The 21321-nt window shown below is 37.0% G+C and overlaps 1 protein-coding gene across 1 annotated transcript in view; it reads left to right on the top strand.

The window, feature by feature from the left end:
* Window positions 1-21321, top strand: part of LOC127977656 (spondin-1-like) — a 228372-nt gene that overhangs the window by 15318 nt on the left and 191733 nt on the right. Inside the window, exon 3 of the mRNA XM_052582642.1 lies at window positions 14992-15125. Coding sequence (XP_052438602.1) covers window positions 14992-15125 — 134 coding nt within the window. The remainder of the gene's footprint in view (window positions 1-14991; window positions 15126-21321) is intronic.

Genomic DNA, 21321 nt, shown 5'->3' with positions numbered 1-21321 from the left:
TACATCTGCTAAATCAAATGTTTCCACAATTCTTAAAAGTTTATTTCTTGAAGCCATATGTGGTTCAACATGATTTCGGTTATTAATCGTACAATTAAAATCTCCAGCTAAAAAAAGAAAATCTGAATCACATCCTTCCAATGTACTAGCCAATTTTTCTAAAAACAACATTCTTTCTTTTGCAAAAAACAGGAGCATATACATTGATCAGAATTATAGTTTTTCTTTCATATTTTGCAGTAACTTTAATTAATCTTCCAGCAATAACTTCATCTACCTCATAAGATAAAGGTGCAAAAGATCTTGAAAAAAGAATGGCTACACCAGCACTAGTGGAGCTTTTATGACTCATTATAACAGTCCCATCCCATCCTCTTTGCCAATCAATTTCATTTTCTTTACATGAGTGGGTTTCCTGTATGAAAGATATATCAATATTTTTTAATTTTACTAATTCATAAAAATAATTTCTTTTCTTTGCATCACGTGCTCCATTTAAATTTAGTGAGGAAATCTTGAACTCAGCCATAAAAAGAAGTGTTATGACTACTAAGACAAACCTCACTCCAAAGCAAATCCATCTATTGTTGTGATCCTTCCAACTCATCTTTTTGCATTTGTGTTCTTGTCTTTTGTACTAATTTCTTAAGACGATAAATTTCAGTCTCAGCAAGACCATCTCCTCCCACATTTTTCATCACCTCCCTTGCAGATTCAATAAAATTAGCTAGATCTGGAAAAAAGTCATCAACAACCACATTTCTTTTTCCTTTTGTTACCTGTAAAAAACTGCGAAACTTATCCAAATCGTACCTCTCCGCCTTTCTTACATTTATTGTTGCTTAAGTAGAGATTCCTTTTTTCACTATCAGATTCTGATGAATATTCTGTCTCACTGCCAGCATCAGTTTTACTCATATCCTTCATCTCAGTTTTTTCTTTGACATGACCCTTCTTTAAATTCTTCTCACTCTGTCCACTACTTGTTGCTTTACGCTTTGTAGCTGGCAATTTAAAATTTTGTTCAGCTGTTTCCATTAATTCTTGCCCTGAAACAATGACTTCAAACTCTTTTACCATTTTTTCTGTAGCTTCGTCTTCTTTTTCTTGTGCATTAGATTCTACGTTATTCTCAATTCTGCTTTCATTATGCTGATTTTCAGGCACTTCGATTTCAGTTGTTGTATTGCTACTCTGAGTTTCTATCAAGACTGACTCTTTTTCTCTTTCCTTTTCAGTACAACCTCTCGCCAAATGTCCTTCAGTTTTACAAATGAAACACTTCATTGTTTCAGTTGTAGCAAATATTACGTAATCGAACCCGTCAATCTTAAACTTGAACGAAACATTCAACTCATCAACTCCTTGTTTTAACACCATGAACGCTTGTCGTCTGAACGATACAACATGCTTCAACAGCGGTGATTTACATCCTACCGGAATTTTTTTAATTGCCGAGACAAATTTTCCATAACGTGACAATTCGCGTTCTAAAACGTCATCTTTGATGAATGGCGGTACATTTGACAAAAGTATCTTCTTTGCCGGATTTACGAGGGGAAAAACCGGAGTATATGCATTTTTCACAACAATACCTTGTTCAACGATCTTATTCACCTTATCTACTGAATCCAAGAAAAGAACCATCGCGCTATTCATTCTAGAAGCTGATCTTATACTTTCATGCCCGATCACCTGTCCAACCGCAAGACTGGACTCTTCCACAGAACAGTCACTCCCGACCGGCACTTTAATTCCATGCCGTCGGGTCAGCTGTTCTAACCCTACTCCCTCCTTCACACCGGCCATAATGGCCAGTATCAAAAAATAAACTACTCCTCTAACCCTTACACTTTTACCATATAAATAAATAAATATGTAAATAAAAAAAAGTCAAAACAAAACGTGAAAGTTGGGAAAACACACAGTCGCTCTCACAGCCACGCTCCACAAATGCCCACACATGCGCACGAGAGAGAGAGAGAGAGAGAGAGAGAGAGAGAGAGAGAGAGAGAGAGAGAGACACCCTGAACCCTGCAAATTAAGAAAACATCTTCATCAATTTGACAACCCTCGCAACACAACCAAATACTTGTAACAAAACCAAATACAGAAACACGCAGCAAATAGGCCCAATACCACATTAGAAATGTTTAAGAGAACTGCAAAAGTGAAGAACCTGGCACATGTTTATCATTGTTTGCTCTGAAAGGTGAAATTTTGTTTATTTTAACATCTTGATCATATAATTCCTTAACTTTTTTATGTATATTATTAGCCTAATTAAGCGGGCAAAATTGCTAACTAACTTTCACAACTTCATTTAAGAAATAACCATTGTTGGTGTTCTAACCACTTTAAGTTATCAAGTGAACGCTTCAAAGTGCATTTTCACAAATAGCCATAAGCTTTGCTTTGCATTCACTGATGTTACATTTGACCGCTTCAGTCGGCAGACAATGAAAGAAAAACAATTTAGGCCTAGATAAAATACGTAATGTTCACCAATGCAAATTTAGTACTTATGAATTTATGTGCCTTTCTCGTTTATAACAAATTCAAGCAGGATGAATGTCAAGTCTATTAGCTTGTGCTTATATTTACACTTAGCTAAGTACTACACCATATTTGAGATATGAAACATTTAACAGGTGTGCAGCATTATTTATATAATATAAATCATGTGTTATATTACCAGAAATGGTTTACTTTGCATCGTAGCAATAAAAGCAGTAGCCTATTTCAGGCTAGGCTACATACCCCATGGGCGTAGGTTAGGGGGGGACGCTAGGTACTAGTCCCTATCAAAATTTTGAGATGACAAATTTGTCCCCAGCAGTATTTAGCAAGCTCTATTTATTTAAACCTCTATTTTTATCTTTGCACTGCTATTTGGATCGATTCTAACGGCCACGATGACAGTACAAGTCAAATTACTGCTGTAATTTGATTGGCGGCGGGGTATTTGACAGGCTACACGCGCGGGCCGGGACTACTTTTGTGCTTGCACTAGCAGCGAGCGATGATGATGTTGACGACGCCGACAGTAAGTTACCAGGGCTGTCTCTCTGCCACATACAACGGCCAGAGTAAAAACATTTCAATATTCCGTGTTTTTTTTTTTTGCCCCCTTTTTTTTTACATGGTAGAGATGCCTTATGCAAAAGGGACATAAGAAGCTTTTTCATAAAGCAGAGTCAGAGTGTAAGTAAGCAAAATAACTAGCTAGCCACACAAATAAACTAGCAGTAGTAAATGACCAGGCTTTCAAATGCAGATTCTACTGTGGAAAATAGTATTAACTGCTGATAGTATGTGTTACCCAGGATGAATGCTATGTTAGCAAGTAACTGAATGTCAATTTAGAATCTTGCAGTCAACATAAACGTGAGTCTAGTGGAGGGTAAATAGTGTTTATAATAGAAAAATGTTATTATATTTATTTATTTAGATTTGTTTCCTTGTGGCAGAGTATTTTTTGTTAGTGTATACTAATGTACATAATAATTTATGTTAATAAATGTTTGCTTGTTCAGCATTAAACAGTCTCAGGTGTTTTATTTATTTATTTATTTTTTTGAGAGTGCATTTTTGAGATTATACAGTTGTACTAGCTCTTTAGGGACAGTATACAGGATGGTATAACGGGGTCAGGGCACATTATAATAAGATGAAGTAGATTCACGTCTGTATTGTGATATTCTGTATTGCCAACAGTCTGAAATAAAGGGGGGGGGGGGGGGTGTATGGGGGTGTCCCCACAAAAGCTGAGACCAAACCTACGCCCATGAGTCAAGGGCAAAAATATCGGCACCCTTGGTAAATATGAACAAATAAGACTGGGAAAATTAATCTGTATTGTTAATCCTTTTGATCTTTAAAAAAAAAAAAAAAAAAAAATCACAAAAACCTAACCTTGCATTGGATAATAAGAATTTAAAATGATGGGAAATATAGTTACGGAATAAATGTTTTTCTCAAATAAATGTTGGACACAATAATTGGCACCCCTAGAAGTTCTTATGAGTAAAATATATACATATATTACTATTCATTTTCACAATTTTGAGCACTCAAGGGTGATTATGAACATGAAATTATCCAGCCATGGATAAAAGAAATATAAATAGGATGGAAAACAAAGCCAAAAATCCCTTAATCATCCATCACAGTGAGAAAAACCAAAGCATATGTTTCTGATGTGCAACAAAAGATAATTGAAATTAGTGAATTAGTGAAGTGGTTTGAAGAAAAGAGGTAGAGCAGTGAAAATTCCCATTTCAACCATCAAGACAATAATTAAGGGGTTCCAATCAACATACAATTTTATGAATCTGCCTGGAAGAGGACATGTCTATATTGTCCTAATGCATGGTGAGGAGGAGAGTTTGAGTGGCCAAAGACTCAAGGATCACAGCTGGAGAATCCCATAAAATAGTTGAGTCTAATGGTCAGAAAACCTTAAATAAATGTGTCAAACAGCACCTACATCACGACATGTTGTTTGGGAGGGTTTTAAGAAAAATGATCCTAGCTCATCCAAAAACAATTCCCAGCATATCCAGTTATCAGACACGACAGGAACTTCAAACGGGACTGGCTTCTATGGTCAGATGAAACTAAAAAATGCTTTTTGAGCAGCAAACACTCAAGATGGGTTTGGTGTACACAGGGATAAAAAGTACCCCATGTGTACAATGAAATATACTGCTGTATTTTTAATGTTGTGAGCCTATATTTCTGCTGGAGGTCCTTGCATCTTCTTTAAAAACATAGCATCTTTGATTTTATCAAATACCAACAGATAAAAAAAAATAAAAAGGGACTGACTCTGCTGGAAATTTTATAATGGGCCATATTTGGATCTTAAAACTTTACACTAATCCAAATACAAACCTAAAAAAAGAAAAAAGAAAACCTGGGAATCTTAAGGATCTGGAGAGATTCTGTATGAAGGAATGGTCTCTGATCTCTTATCATGATCTTTAACTTTTAATTTTTTTTTTCATAATGATGCCCCCCCCCCCCCCATTTTAAATTATTATCCAATGAAAGGTTAGATTTTTGTGATTTTTTTAAGATGAAAGATCAGCAGGATTAAAAATGCAGATACATTTTCACAGCCTTCTCTGATTATATTTACCAAGGGTGCCGATATTTTTGGCCATGGCTGTACATGTATTCTAAATGTCAATATCCTTATGTAACTTAGGCCTAATATTTGTCACGCTTACATTTTTTTCATTTATATATTAACATTCCTTTAATAAAACAGCATGCATTTTTGTCACGCACATACTTTGATATTCATTAACTGTCCTTTATTTTGATAAAGGACCATGTGGGGAAAATATATATGTTCCCTAATTAAGAAAGTGTTGTGTAATTTATGAATTATTTCCTTTATTTTCGTAGAATATTATATGAGCTCCCATTATTTAGGCCTAACTAAAACAAGAAATGTATCAATTAAACTTGCCATGATTTAGCTAAATCATTGAAACAATGGATTAATGAAACGTCCTCTGTTTAAACTTAAGTTCTCTTATTATAATCATGCTGATGTGATGACTGATAGCTTACTGTGTAAGTTTATATACTGCTGTGATCTATTTCAGGCTTTCTGAATAATACCATTTTCAAAATAAATGTATTCTAATAACATTTTAGAAATTGCATTCTCAATGAGAACATCTCATAAATTCAGCCCAGTGCAGGTCAGAAATCATCAAAACTAATTTAAATGTCATCAGTGTTCATTGTGACTGTTATGTTAGTTAAAGGGGTCATATGATGCAATTTAATTTTTTCCTTTTGCTTCAGAGTGTTACAAGCTCTTAATGCATAAAGAAGACCTATAAAGTTGCAAAGACTAAAGTTTCAAATCCAAAGAGATAACCTTTATAAAAGTTAAGACTTGTCTGCACCCTCCTAAAACGGCTCATTTAAACACGCCTCCACATGTCTACATCACGATGTGGGAAGATTTGCATAACACCACCCAAATGTTCAGGCAAAAAAAGAAGGCATACCTTTTATTTTCGCTGTTGCCACCGGCACAATGTCATGGAAATGCTGTGTGTTCCATTGTGAAAGCATAAGAGGATGATATCCACTTCATCATGCCTAGAGCTAATGCAAGCTTGTCGCTGAGGAAATACATCAACTTCGCACTGTGGATCGCCGGATCGGCTTTCACCATGGATGAAGTGGAGTACAGCCCGGGGTTGTCACATGTGGTTGCCGAAAGCCCCCGGCCTCTTCTTTGTTGAATCCGCTGGCCGTTCCTCATTCAAGTCACTGGCAGTTCTTAACTCTAGCCCCCGGCCGTTCCTCACTCAAGCTGCCAGCCATTTCTCGACTCTAGCCGATCACAAATGCAGACATGGTTTTATGTTTACGTGGCGCAATATGAAATGAAACGCTTAAAACCTTAACACAACAACAACAAAACAGTATAAGTCAGTATAATCAGTAATTATGTCCCCATTGTATGCAACAAATGCCTCGTTTCTAGAGGGTTTTATAGTTGTTGTTTTTTTTTTTTTTTTTTACTGTGCGCCAGTGTTCTGAATGGGACACACATCACAGTATAGTGAAGAGCACAACATTTCCCTCACATTCTTGAGGCATCCGGCCAGTCACGATGCACTGGATATCTGGCCAATCACCTCGCTTTTAAGAATGATGAATTTTGATGAGTAAAAAAACGACGTGTTTCAGAAAGGCGGGGCATTGAATAGAATCAATAATGTACAGTATGCGGAACATAATTAGTTTTTTGAGCCTTATAGTTTCACATAACTTGTGTGGCTATCTGCTCTGAGAGTGCAAGATGGGGTTGTTCGGCAACGTTCGAGATGTAACAAGGGGTTACATAATTTATTCTTATTTGTCTATTTTTTTCTTCATTATAAAGCTTTTTTTGTATCATTCAATGTTTAAATAATTAACTTTGTTATGCAATGTGAAATGTGAAATGTGAAACTAAAATCTTTTTCACAGTCTATAGCATTTTATAATTATTTGTACAATTTAACTTGACCCTTATATCTTTATTTAATGCATAAGCGATTATTTTTATATATATATATATATATATATATATATATATATATATATATATATAAACTATGACAAGAACACTAATGCTCAACGAATAGGAGTGGCAGGCCATTTTAAAATCCCTAAAAGCCTTCAAATTACAGTTTACAACTGCACCTATCTCGGATGTAGATAGATTTATTTTAATGCGGATCTCATGGTGTTAACCCAAAATAAATGTGTTCTATTTATATTACAGTAAGTGTTTGTGCGGAAAAGTATTAATGTGCATGCATGACTGGGAGGTGCCTGCATGATCACTTGAAAAAGGAACCAATTCAAAATGAAAGCAAATACTCTTTGATTATATAATTTGAATGCAGGTTTCATTTCTTTCTTAAAGTGCGTCCAATACGCTACTAGACATCGCTTTTAAAGTTTTAAAGGATTTATACATGTTTGCATAAATTCTGCTCTCAGAACAGAGAGTCCATAACAGAGGGATGTCACATCCTTGACATAGCTTTTTCCTCTGAAACACAAAACTTAAAATTTAAATATAATTTATATTTAATGTTTTGTGTATGGTCAACCTTTATCCATTCTGCAGATATTGTTGCTGATTTGTCCATTGTAAATTACAGATACAAAATATATTGTCTCCTAAAAACTCAGGGCCCGTATTCATAAAGAGTCTAAGAATCCTCTCAGAAAACTCTTAATTTAGCTTAAAAACTTGTGTAGGATTCTTAGCTTAGATCTGAAAGCAACTCAGAGTAAGGAAAATACAAAAACTTAGTGAGGAGGCGCGGTTGACCCCGTTGCCATGTATGACACAATCTTTTGAAGACTGTGATTGGTTGGTTGTCCAAGAAGGGAAAAAAAGAGTGATTTTAAGTATAGGGTCTATTCTAATTCTCGCAGTAATTTTTCCTATTTGACTGTTCTCTCTCTCTCACACACACACACACACACACACACACACACACACACACATTATATGTGTCCATATAAATCTCTCTTTCCAATTACAGTGATATTTGTCCTATTTAAGGTGTGGTTTGAATGTTGGTTTTAATAGCGGGCCGGATGAGGGGGGGGGGGGGGGGGTGCGGGGGGTAGAATGGAAGTCACTGTGAACCAGCAACTGTTTAGTTTACCACCTTCTTTCAAAATAAAGTTTATCTTTAGCAGAAGAAGAAAACGTGCGTGCAATGGTGTGCTGTGATTGGTTGATCATATATATCACATTCTGCAGAGAAAGGAAACTGGCATTTGTCGCAGTTTGGAAAAACATGAGCTAATAACTTGGCAAGTTATTGCATTTTGCATAAAATTGAAAATTTACTTTTCAATACCGACCTGGTACAATACAGGTTAAATTCATAAACACTGAGTGTTTGCACACGGAAGACAAACGGGCTTTTCATTCATCTCACTTTGCAATAATAAAAATAAGTGTCACAATGCAGATAATTTTAGATTATTATGGTGTTCTGATGGTGATCTTATATAGTCTTATATTTCTATATTTTTTTCATAATGAACTGGGCCCGTATTCATAAAGATTCTAAGAATCCTCTGAGAAAACTCTTAATTTAGCTTAAAAACTTTTACGTAGGAGTCTTAGCTTAAGAGCGATTGGGGACCGATCTGAGAGCAACTCTGAGTAAGGAAAAGACAAAAACTTTAATCTTACTGAGGAGGCGGGGTTGACCCCATTGCTATGTATGACACAATCTTTTGAAGACTGTGATTGGTTGGTTGTCCAAGAAGGAAAAAAAAAGTGTGATTTTAATTATAGGTTTAATAAGTGTGATTTTGTTTAATCCCCTACATTGGTGATGGTTGCATGAATATATATTTTTATTTTTATTTTATTTTATTTGGATTAATGTCTTGTATGGTGGTTTATTTTTCTTTTATAGTACGGATAATATGAATCTCTCAGTCTGTGAGGACTTACAGTTGTGTTTGTTAGCCTATTTTGTTTTGTTGAAAAAAAAAAAAAATACATAAAAATAAAATAAAACTATAGGGTCTATTCTAATTCTCACTTTGAATTTACATGTGTAATTTTTCCTATTTTACCGTTTTCTCTCTTTCTCTCTCTCTCTCACACACACACACACACACACACACATACACACATTATATGTGTATATAAATCCTTTTTTATTTACCGTGCTTTTAATTTCCTATAAGGTATTTGATTGACTTGGAGTTAAGCAATGGAATGATTCATTTATAAGTCTTTTTGAGTTCATTCTGGTCCATATATATGTACAAAATAAGTTTCTTTGCCATTCTCTGGCAAAGGACTTTTCTGTGAAGACAGAGGTTTAAAGCCCTTCCCCCCCTTAGGAATTTCAGTCTGGTTCTGCTGGGTGGGGGAAGTCAATGCAAGTATTTAACTTGATCTCCTAGGTTTACATGTGATGTCCAGCATTGCATTTCAATTACGAACAATAAATTTGACAATATCTTCTTCAAATTAAAATTGTCAATAATTGTTCTATTGGTGTTAATGTTGAAAGCTGTTGTGTGAACAAGTTGGTTGGTTGGTTATCTTGCTTGGTTCTTGTGGCACTAGAACTGATTTATGACTTCCTGAGGAGTTCGGCTCTCGTGTTTCAATGCATACAGCTTTGATAGACTCTTTAATTTGTCTGGTTCGACTCATTTCTGTTACATGGGAGAGTGTAGCACAAACTATTAACGGTTCATTCCCCCTGCTTGTGCACACCTATAAGCCTGCTATATTCATAAATGCAGTTTTTTGAGCCTGCTAGGTGGGAATGTCCAGTGGAAACTCAATGAACTGTGACACAATAAGATGTTCTGAATGTGCTGTAATTGTGTGTGTGATCACTCTGCTAACAGAAGGTTAAGACAGACCCAAATCATCACTATTGCATTTTCCCAGTTGCCAAATATCGTAATGTAGTGATTAATTTCTGGCACTATGGCATTTCTGTGCTGTGTCGGAGATGTTAGCATGTCTCTAAAAAGAGTCACAAACATGATCCCTGCACGATCTAATCTATAGCGTCTCATTAACTCACTTTCATCCATTGTCTGCAACACATTTCTTTCTGCCATTTTCTCCTCCGCTAAAGAAACTCTTAAGCCTCTTAAAAGTCCTCGTCTGTGCTCCTAACAAGTTTGACCTTAATACCTCTTTTAAGGGTTAAGATGCTTTCTGAATTACTTTTTTCTTTACTGGGATTTTTTCTTTAATTTTAAGAGTAAACGCCCACATTTTCTAAGAATTTTCTTAGAATTTTGTCACTAGGAGCTACTTTTTGCATTAAGATTCTTTATGAATACGTGCCCTGGACTGGCAGTGAGCAAACTGCTTTTTGCTGCTGCTTTTGATGAATAGCCTACAACAAAACTAACTTATAGCACCGATGATAACAGCACTATTTATTTACATAAAAATTTAACAAAAACATTTTTGGTGTAATAATACACAAATTTACAAAAGTTGTTTCTTAAATATAAACCAAAGCGTGATCATACATTATTAACGTCTTACTGGAATTATTAGCCCTTAATGGATCCAGTCTTACATGTATTCTGTAGCTTATTGTGAATATAAACCATCGGAGTTGGATACGGCGAAGCCAAACTGTACCTGATTTTAGAGCTTTGCTTTTTTGCCCGATTTTTTTCAACGTTTCCCTGTTCTCGCAGACAAGACGACAAGCACATCCTTTTTGTTTTCTCTATTTTACAAAAGCACAATGTTTTGTTAAAACTGTGAGTATATACAATAAGGGTAGATGATGTACAGTTCTGAATTAGGTTTTACTCTTCTCTGTATGAGCAAAAATTATGCTGCAGCCTACTTGTTTCCACTGAAGAACAAAATTAAGTGATTGTGCTGGCGCCTCATGCATTAAGCACACTTCAACTTCCACTATCCACACAAATGCTTAGATATACACCTAACAGCACACTTTTACTTAGGTTAAATGTTTAAACTAAAATTGTAATATGCTTTAAGTGTTTAATATTAGCATATTTTATTTTAAGCAAGCTGTGATGATTTGAGAATTCTGAATTGATCAAATGTGATCAACTCAACTGTCTGCTGGCATCCATTTGGTCACCACCTAAAAACAACAACAACAGTAAAAAAAAAAAAAAAAAAAAAAAAAAATATATATATATATATATATATATATATATATATATATATATATATATATATATATATATATAGGTGTATATATGCATGTACAGTTCTCTCTCCACCTTCTATATCACGACTTAGGTGCCCTTGAGCAAGGCATCGAACCCCCAACTGCTCCCCGGGCGCCACAGCGTAAATGGCTGCCCACTGTTCCGGGTGTGTGCTCACAGTGTGTGTGTGTGTTCACTGCTCTGTGTGTGTGCACTTCGGATGGGTTAAATGCAGAGCACAAATTCTGAGTATGGGATCACCATACTTGGCTGAATGTCATGTCACTTTCACTTTTATAGGTTATAGGTTTGAGGCCCATGCAGGTCTATACCATATTTATGCATTTGGAAATGAATGTTGTGAATCAGGGCTTGTTTTATAATTAAATGAGAAAATGCTTAATTTGTATTTTGTCTAATTATTTTTTTCTTCTGTTTTTTTTTTTTTTTTTTTCATTTTACAGATTCCCCCAATCTCTCACATACCCAAACTCTGTACGCTAAACTGTATAATATTCAGTATCATTATTAGTAGTAGTAGCAATATTTAAATACCTAGCCTTAAGTATGAGAAACACTAATGCTGGTCGAAGCATATGCCATTAAATCTAAGACCTTGTCCTGTAGTCATAAACAGAATTTATTCTGAATCTTCTGAGTAATTAATGAAATAGGGTCAGCGATGACAGCTTTTGGTGTAATTACTCAGGCTCAAACATGCCCATGTAGGCAACACTCCCAAAAGGATGTGAGCCGTGGAGGGCTGAAGGAGAAGGTCGGCAGCTTGTAGAGACACCCTCACTTCTCCTCTCTGCTTCCTTGTCTCTGTTCTTTTCTCTCATCTCCCCAGAGAGCCCACCTTAGTATCACTGTCCTTAATGATTGAGAGCACTGCCATGCTGACTCTTTGAGTCAGAGCTGCCACATGAATACTCACCATTTACCCCTCTGCTGCATTTTCCACTTAGCTGGGAGAGAATGGTGTTAATGCTTGGGGTCTTAAGTGCTTTGGAAAAGTTTCATGAAGTGGGATCTGTTTTGAGACAAGAGGCTTAAATGTTAACAGTATTTTGGCTTTGGACAACTACAAAATGTAACATAAAGTGCCATGTTATGTGTATGAGACACTGGTACCATGGTAGAAGGTTACACTGTTTTTTGTATTTTTATCATCATTATATATATATATATATATATATATATATATATAATGATGATAAAAAAAAAAAAAAAAAAAAAAAAAACAACATACATATATATGTATATATATATATATATATATATATATATATGTATGTTGTTTTTTTTTTTTATCATCATTATATATATATATATATATATATATATATATAATGATGATAAAAAAAAAAAAAAAAAAAAAAACAACATACATATATATATATATATATATATATATATATATATATATATATATATATATATATATATATATATATATATATATATATATATACATTTTTCAGTTTACCATGATAAAACCATCTATTACCACTGTGGTATTGTCAAAGTTAAGATGCTATGCTGATTCAGGACCACAAGTACCGACCTCCCCATCAACCTCTAGAACCAACCTGGTGAGCAGTTGCATTTATTATTTCGTTTCGTATTATTCCAAGGAGCTTGCTGACACCCTTTCTCTATCTTTGGTCTTTTATTTGCACTTGAAATTGATTTTGTACCATAGTTAATTAGTGTCAGCCTAAGATTTTTTGACTGGATGGTGTGCAGTTTGGCTCTGAGAGACTGTCAAGGAAACACAGGAAGCTTTCACTCAGAGCTGCTCAGTCAGTGATATGTTTCTAAAGACTGAATACAGTTGCCTGAAATTTGGAAAATAAACAAATGCAAGTTGCTTGCTGATCTTTCGTAATGTGAGTTATCACTTAAAATAGTCAAATAGTTTAATTATACAAATGTGTCAGATATGAAATATGCACAAATGGCCTGCAAAAGTCCTGAAACAGGAATTAGAATCTTAGCAATCAACCACTGGCTTTCCAAGTACACATTTCTGACATTCCAGTGGCATAATTGTATAGTCTATAGTAGATTAGAGTAGAATAAGCAGTCAGCGTGTCAACAAAACAAGTAGAAAAAAAAAATAACATTACCTGTGAACATTACCATTTTGACCAGTACAGCTCAGATATGATTTTATTAATATATATATATATATATATATATATATATATATATATATATATATATATATATATATATATATATATATATATATATATATATATTATATTATATACTCTAAAATGTGCAGTTTTACTGTATTGGGGGATCTGGGGGGTCCAAAAACCAGTCAGTATCTGGTGTGCCACACATGTCCTTCGCATAGGGTTGTTGATTGTGTCTGTGGAATGTTGGTCCACTACTCTTCAATGGCTGTACGAAGTTGCTGGATATTGGCAGGAACTGGAACACACTGTCTTATACGCCGATTCAGAGCATCCCAAACATACTCAATGAGTGACATGTCCAGTGAGTATGCTGGCCATGAAAGAACTGGGATGTTTTCAGCTTCCAGGAACTGTGCACAGATCCTTGCAACATGGGGCTGTGCATTATCATGAATGGCACAACATTGGGCCTCAAGATCTCATCACGGTTTCTCTGTGCATTCAAAATGCCATCAATAAAATGCACCTGTGTTCATTATCCATAACATATGCATGCCATTATCATAACCCCACCACCACCATGGGCCACTCGATCCAAAACATTGACATCAGCAACCTGCTCACCCCCACAACGCTATGCACGCTGTCTGTCATCTGCCCTGTACAGTGAAAACTGAGATTCATCCATGAAGAGAACACCTCTCCAAAGTGCCAGACACCATCGAATGTGAGCATTTGCCCACTTAAGTCAGTTACGATGACGAACTGCAGTCAGGCCGAGACCCCGATGAGGACTATGAGCATGCAGACGAGCTTCACTGAGATGGTTTCTGACAGTTTGAGCAGAAGTTCTTTGGTTATGCAAACCTATTGTTGCTGCAGCTGTCCGGGTGGCTGGTCTCAGACGATCTTGGAGGTGAAGATGCTGGATGTGGAGGTCCTTGGCTGGTGTGGTTACATGTGGTCTGTGGTTGTGAGGACGGTTGGATGTACTGCCAAATTATCTGAAATACCTTTGGATACGGCTTATGGTAGATAAATGAACATTCAATTAATGGGCAACAGCTCTGGTGGACAGTAGGAAATGCATGTGCATTTCTCAGTGCATGCGTGTTCTAAGTCAGAACCCTGGGTCCTATATCAGCAGCATCATGATACTTCTGTGAATGACTGCCGAGGCTGACTGGAGGAGAACCACACGTCACATGGACTATTTAATGATGTCCTTAATAGGATCAGAAAACTCTAGGATTTCATAAAAAATCATTTGTTATCCAAAGATGAATGAAGGCTTGACAGATTTTCAATGACATGAGGGTGATTAGATGACAAACTAAAAACTAATTACAAAATGGAACAAAACAATATCCTGTCCGTTTTTCAGACACATTAAAGAATTTAAATATTTAAAGTGAGGTACTTTGTAAAAAATAAAAATGGGTTTGGGTTATTGGGAGGAGGATGTCTGAAGGATAATTGTGGGTATTGCCATTGACGATAACTCTCTACACACATACTGTACATGTACACTCATTTTGGCAGATAAAACTTGAATTTGAATTGGACACATCTGTATTGACGAGTATGGGGTTTTTGCACTCTGCAGATAATCGATGAGGAAGACACACAGTTTATGACAAACTGCCCTCCAGCAGTGACAGAAAGCACCCCACGCAGGAGGACCAGGATACAGGTGTTCTGGACTGCACCCCCATCAGGCAGTGACTGTGTACTGTTGAAGTAAGTGTCATAACTATCCTCACAGTTCTAACCAGAGTAGTATTTTAGGGGTAGCCCATGGATCTATGATTTTCATAGTAACTGTCACAATTTGGTGCGAGAGAGAAGCACGCACAGGAGGAACCCAGAACAGGAGGAGTCAGGCGGGACACAGGCCCAGTGGTGTATAAAGTACCTGAAAGTCATACTCAAGTAAAAGTACAGATATCTTACCAGAAAATGACTTTGGTAGAAGTTAAAGTCACCGTTTAGAATATTACTTGAGTAAAAGTATCAAACTATGTGATATTTATTGTACTTAAGTACAAAGCGTATTTTTTTAATCTTAAATGTACTGTATTGAAGTAGTATTGTAGTATTGAAAATAAATGCAAAATTGATAAAAGCATATATATATATATATATATATATATATATATATATATATATATATATATATATATATATATATATAATTTTCAGACACAGCTTGACTAGCAAGATTGTGTTCAGTTTTAACTTTCTCTCCATTTTGCATTTTTGGGTAAGAATACAAAGCACTTCTTAAACACTGTCAATTGCTCAGAGAAGCAAAACATTGCTGTGATCTGTTTGGAACTATTTACATTAGCAATATTGAGAAAAAAACAAGCAATATTATTTCTAAAATGTAAGTAATTTATTGCTTTACTGACCTTGTATAAAATGTCTGTGAAATGTGTTGGTCACAATCTTTAGCTGGAGTGCCCATGAGCTTTATTAGAGGGCAGTCCATGCCAGACTCTTGCCACTTCACCCTGGACTCCATTTCCCATAATCCTTTGCCCGGACTCATTAATTGCAATCACCTGTCTCTCATCACCTCATCAGTCTCACACTATAAGAACAGCAAACACATGCTTACATTGCTGGTGATTGAATGTTTAGTCCTTCTGTGGTTCCACGTTTTGCCTTTTTTGTGTTTTGATTGATTGCTGCCTGCCCTGATCATTGCCCGTCTTTTTGGATGCATTATTTTGTAGGTGCCTTGGATGTTATTGTTTACTGGTATATGACCCTTCTTGTCCTGACTACGTTCTTTTAATGAAGCCTGCTTTTGGATCCCCACTTCACTGACTACCTTTACATGCAGCCAATAACCCGTTCAAAACCGGAATATTAGCAATAACCCGGTCGCGCACGGCCATGTAAACACCGGCAAAAACCAGGATATTATACCTGGGGTACCCCTTTTCTAACCCGAATATTTGGTCTTGTAAACGCGTTTCGGCATATCCCCATCAAAATGTATGTTCTGTGCATGTTCTATTCGCAAGGAATCTTGGTCTTTTGAGTAGAGACGCCGCATAAAAAAACGGAAGTGACGCAAATTGCATCTTAATGCTAACCGTGCGTCACCGTTTACATAGGGATATTGGCGACTGATTACACATTACATGTATACAGGAGTAACTCTCTCTGCTCACGCATGTAAACGGGTTATCCCGAATGTTTCAGAAACCCAAATAGTGACCTTAACCCAACCATAACCCGAATTCTAACAGCTTGTAAACGTAGTCATTGTCACAATGCCTCTATCGTTACAGTGTTCGTGCAACTGCAGAAAAATGGTGCTCTTTGTGTGATATAGTTAAGTTAACTAGGCCTACATTAAATTATGTAGCCCAGATATAAAAAGCATACAGAAGCATTTTTGCCATTTGCAATTTAGAATGCCTGGAATTTTGAGTTTTAATAGACTAATAAATCAATGTATGTGTACACTTTGTATGATTTGGTGATATAGCTTACTTGATAATGTCAGATTGCACATCATTAAAACAACACTTCACATTATTATCCCAGACAATGCTGTATATTGCAAACTCCTGACTTGAGTGGGAAATTAAATAATCCACGGCATTGTTGGATGCATTTGGACGTGCATTTGTTTGCACATGAGCAAAGGAGCTTTTTAGGAGTCTGACTTGCAAATGCCAGACCACTGATTCGTCAAACCTGCTTTCCTGCAGTCGGTGTTCTTCTGACTATTTTGTAGTAAGTAACAAATATACTTAGGGGAAATGTATCGGAGTAAAAACTGTAGTGGAGTAAAAGTAAAAGTTGGCTGAAATATAAAAACTCAAGAAAAGTGTGTAACAAAGTATTTTTACTTCATTATAACACCACTGCCCAGGCCACAGCCATGATGGCGGCCCACAGTGGAGCCGACGGAGGGAGAAGCCATGGTGGAAAAAGGGCCAATGACTCCAGGGGGCCGACCAACGGCAGTGGAGCCAGGGCGACACAGAGGATCCAGAGGGCCAAGACAGTGCAGATGGCACCAGCGAACAAGGCAGGGATCCGGTAGGCAGTGGTGGAGCACGGTGGGCTTAGGGCAAGCAGAGAGGCTGCCAGAAGACAGTGGGGGAGGAGGCTGGAGCGGGTGAACATTTTCGAGGAGTGGGCAATGGAGAGCACATTCTAGGAGCAGGCACTGGAGAGCACATTCTAGGAGCAGGCACTGGAGGACACCTTCCAGGAGCAGGCCCTGGAGGATCAACAAAACCAAGGATGAAGGAGGGCTGGACGGAACCAGTGGAGACGACGGAGAGAAGAGAGGGGCAGTTCAATTTCCAGTTCAGACTCCCAGTCTATGAGATCCTCCTCCTCATTTTGGTCCTTTTGCCGCATCATATTTAGTACACCCTCAGAGCAGGGGGCGGAGCTCCTCTCCGCGCTCACACCATACGTAGCTTTCTCCCTCATGCCAGGCGATGTTGCTGGCTCACAAACCTGGACTGACATCATGGCCTCTGGCTCCGTAGCGATCCTCAGCTCTGTCGATCCATGTGGCGATGGCTCGTCGGTGGCAAGTCCGTGAAATTACCCTAAGGACCATCTCCGGACAAACATCGTCATTCAGACTGGTCTTGTAGAAAGTGCGGAGGCAGTAGTCCAGGCAGTGGGTATGGTTGCAGATTTCCACGAATAGTCTTGTATGATCCTCGAGGAAAAGAATCCTCTGCTCCAGTCGGAGGAGGAAGATGCCAGGATCATTCATAGAATAAAACAATAACTGACAAAAGGAAAACAAAATGCAGGGAAACTTTACTTTTTCAAAGTCCGGTCTTCTGTTACAGTGTAGTGCGAGAGAGAAAGCACGTACACAAGGCAGAGAATGATGCAAAGTCTTTAATAATCCACATACGGGTAATCCATATGGTGAAGGCAGAAACACACATCACATCGATGAGACCGGACTACCAAACACTGAACAGAATGGAACTTATAAGGGGAACGTTAAAGAGTGTCATTGACAAGACACACCTGAACATAATGACACAATTAACACGAGACAGAAACTAGGTCACACAGAGAACATGAGGAATTAAAATGCAACATAATGAGTTCAGGGGCATGACAGTATTAGAACAAATTGTTTTTCGTAAAACAATTTTCAAATATTTGATCTCTTGGTATTGAATATCAATTGAAGAACAATCTTATTGTTCAGCTCAGCTGTAAGCTTTAAGGTCCTGGACCTAACGTTATTTTTCTTTTATTGATGGTCAATTGGCAGCTAGTTATTGTTTACATTATCATGACAGTGTTTGTTGCTGCATAAAAGCTTTTGAATCAAAATAAAGACACAGTTGTGTTGAAATAAAGTTGAATTTGTGTTTTATATATTTTGGTTAAGTTTGTTTCCTATACCAGCTGTAAAAAATTGTCTAGTAAATCTGTTATTGATTTTAGTCTTATTTTAGTCGACTAAAATACCAAGCAATTTTAGTCAACTAAAATACCAAGCAATTTTAGTCGACTAAAATAAGACTAAAATTAAAACAAATCAGATGACTAAAACTTGACTAAAACTAAAAAGAATTATAGTCAAAAGACTAAGACTAAAACTAAATTAAAATTTTGTGTCAAAATTAACACTGGTTGAAACCAATATGTCATAAACAAGATATTTTTGTTAAAAAAAAAATCATGATGTTGTTTGCATCAAAACATTTTTATCATTTTTATTTTCCTTTTTATTAATCTTTTGAGCGGTTCAGTCCCACATATGGGATTCATATTTCCGTGACCCTGGGGGTACGGTCTCACATACGGGATTTAGAACGTTTGGTGACGTCACATAAAAAAACTCACTCTGGGGGGACCGCTAGAATATTTTAAACTCACAACTGAAAGGGTTAACTCTGAGTCAATAGAATTGGTTTTGTAATCAGTCTTAGTCTGTATGAATTAGACAGTGGGGATCATCAATAGACATTAATGACAGGGTACAGGTATGTAGGCAGGAAGTTAGATATTATGTCTGATCCATGATTCACAATCTTTTCAGATGGAATACTATTCTAAAAATAAGTTGTCTCATAACATTAGATTGCTGTCTGTAATGGAGGGGCTTGAGACTAGGTTTGAGCTCAAAGTTCCTCCTCTGGACATAAGCTATGGACAGGGAGAAAAAAAAAGTGAGTGTGTGTGTTTCAGTGGTTGGCAAATAAAAAATGCAGTAAGAGAAAAGACAGGCGGAGTGCGGAGGACATGAAAAAGTGCAATATCAAACAATTTAAGACATGGAAACATCAAACCAGCATGAGCGATGGAGAGGGTGCACTTGAGGCAGAAGGAGAGGTGGGGGGCAGGGCAGAAGAGGTGAAGAGTTGGTAATGAGTAGAGATCCATGGCGAGGTTGCTGAACTCAGAGCTTTGCCATGAGTAAATTCTAGAGGGGATGCTGAGAGCAGAAATGTGCCATGAAATCCAAACTTTCTCTTTCTCCTATTTACTCCAAACAGTCTTCCAAGAAAAAGCAAAATACTAAAAAAGTAACTTCACATTGCAAAATTTAAAGAGAGCAAGAAACTTTCTGTGGTGTGTCAAATTGTTTCTTCATACCCTCCAGACCTCCCCTGGAGTAGAGATCTAATGATTACAAACTTGATATAGAGACGAGAACTTACAGTGCTGCTGGGTGAAGGGTCACCTGTTTATGACATTTGACTCTCTGGAATGCTTGATTCATGGCTGTGGACAAATATTTTTGTATAATGATTGCTAAGCTGTATGACTGACCGTTGAAATGAACAAATTTATGAAATCAATCAACATAAATCCACATAAATAAATAAATATATTCACAGTCTTCCAGATGTGGCTGCAAAATGGCAATGCAAATGGGCTCCAAATGTTGTGTTATGATGATCTTAAGGGTGCTTTCACACACTCTTTTGTTTGGTATGAACCAGAGTTAGATTGTTTCCCATTTGGTTTTGTTTTCAAAGCATCATCATAGAAAGGCATTTGTGTCTATCTGCTGAAAATGCAATGCAAATATTCCAAATAATGCAGGATTTAATTTCTGCTGGAAGCGAGCAGAAATGAGGTATACATATATCTCTCTGCTTGTAGTGCATCAGTGCACTAATCACAAATGCACACACACACACACACACACACACACACGCACACACACACACACACACACACACACACACACACACGTTTGTTTTTGTGAAAAGTGGGGACATCCCATAGGCTTAATGGTTTTTATACTGTACAAATTGTATATTTTATGGCCCTACACCTAACCCTCACAGGAAACTTTGTGCATTTTTACTTTCTCAAAAAAAGTAATTATGTATGGTTTATAAGCGTTTTGAAAAATGGGGACATGGGTTATGTCCTCATAAGTTACCCTCTCCTTGTAAGACCTGTGTCATACCCATGTCATTATACAAAGTTGTGTCCTTATATGTCACAAAAACACACACGCACACAAACACAAAAACATATACTGGTTTCATTGGCGTTGGCGGTAAGGTGCTTCAGCGGCGGTGGTTTCCCTTATAAAGTGGCTGCATTGCCCCCTGTTTGTGTTGCAGGTGTGTGCCTTTTTAATGATGACGTTGCATCTGGCAAACTTGACGTTGCGTCTTCCTACAGACAACTTATCACCTGTATGTTTCTGTATGGTTGTTACCTGATGTCGGGTAATGGGCACGATTGCTGCCTCATTGTGTCTGGCTATGACATGAGGTGGCATTCATGGATAAGTCATGTTCTCATTGTGTGAAGATGACCATCTCAGAGTTGCGGGCCAAGCTCTGTTACTTCAAAAGTAGCACAGGCGTTCTGAGGGTAACAGTAATGGCAAACCCTGGAGGGAACCAACCCTCAGGGAACTGTTGCTGCTCTTGCACTCTGCAACCAGTTGAGCTGC

Source organism: Carassius gibelio, chromosome B18 (genome assembly GCF_023724105.1).
Source record: "Carassius gibelio isolate Cgi1373 ecotype wild population from Czech Republic chromosome B18, carGib1.2-hapl.c, whole genome shotgun sequence".
Classification (NCBI taxonomy): Eukaryota; Metazoa; Chordata; class Actinopteri; order Cypriniformes; family Cyprinidae; genus Carassius; species Carassius gibelio.
Note: the sequence above shows the minus strand (reverse complement) of the source record. Positions and strands in the feature narration are given on the sequence as shown.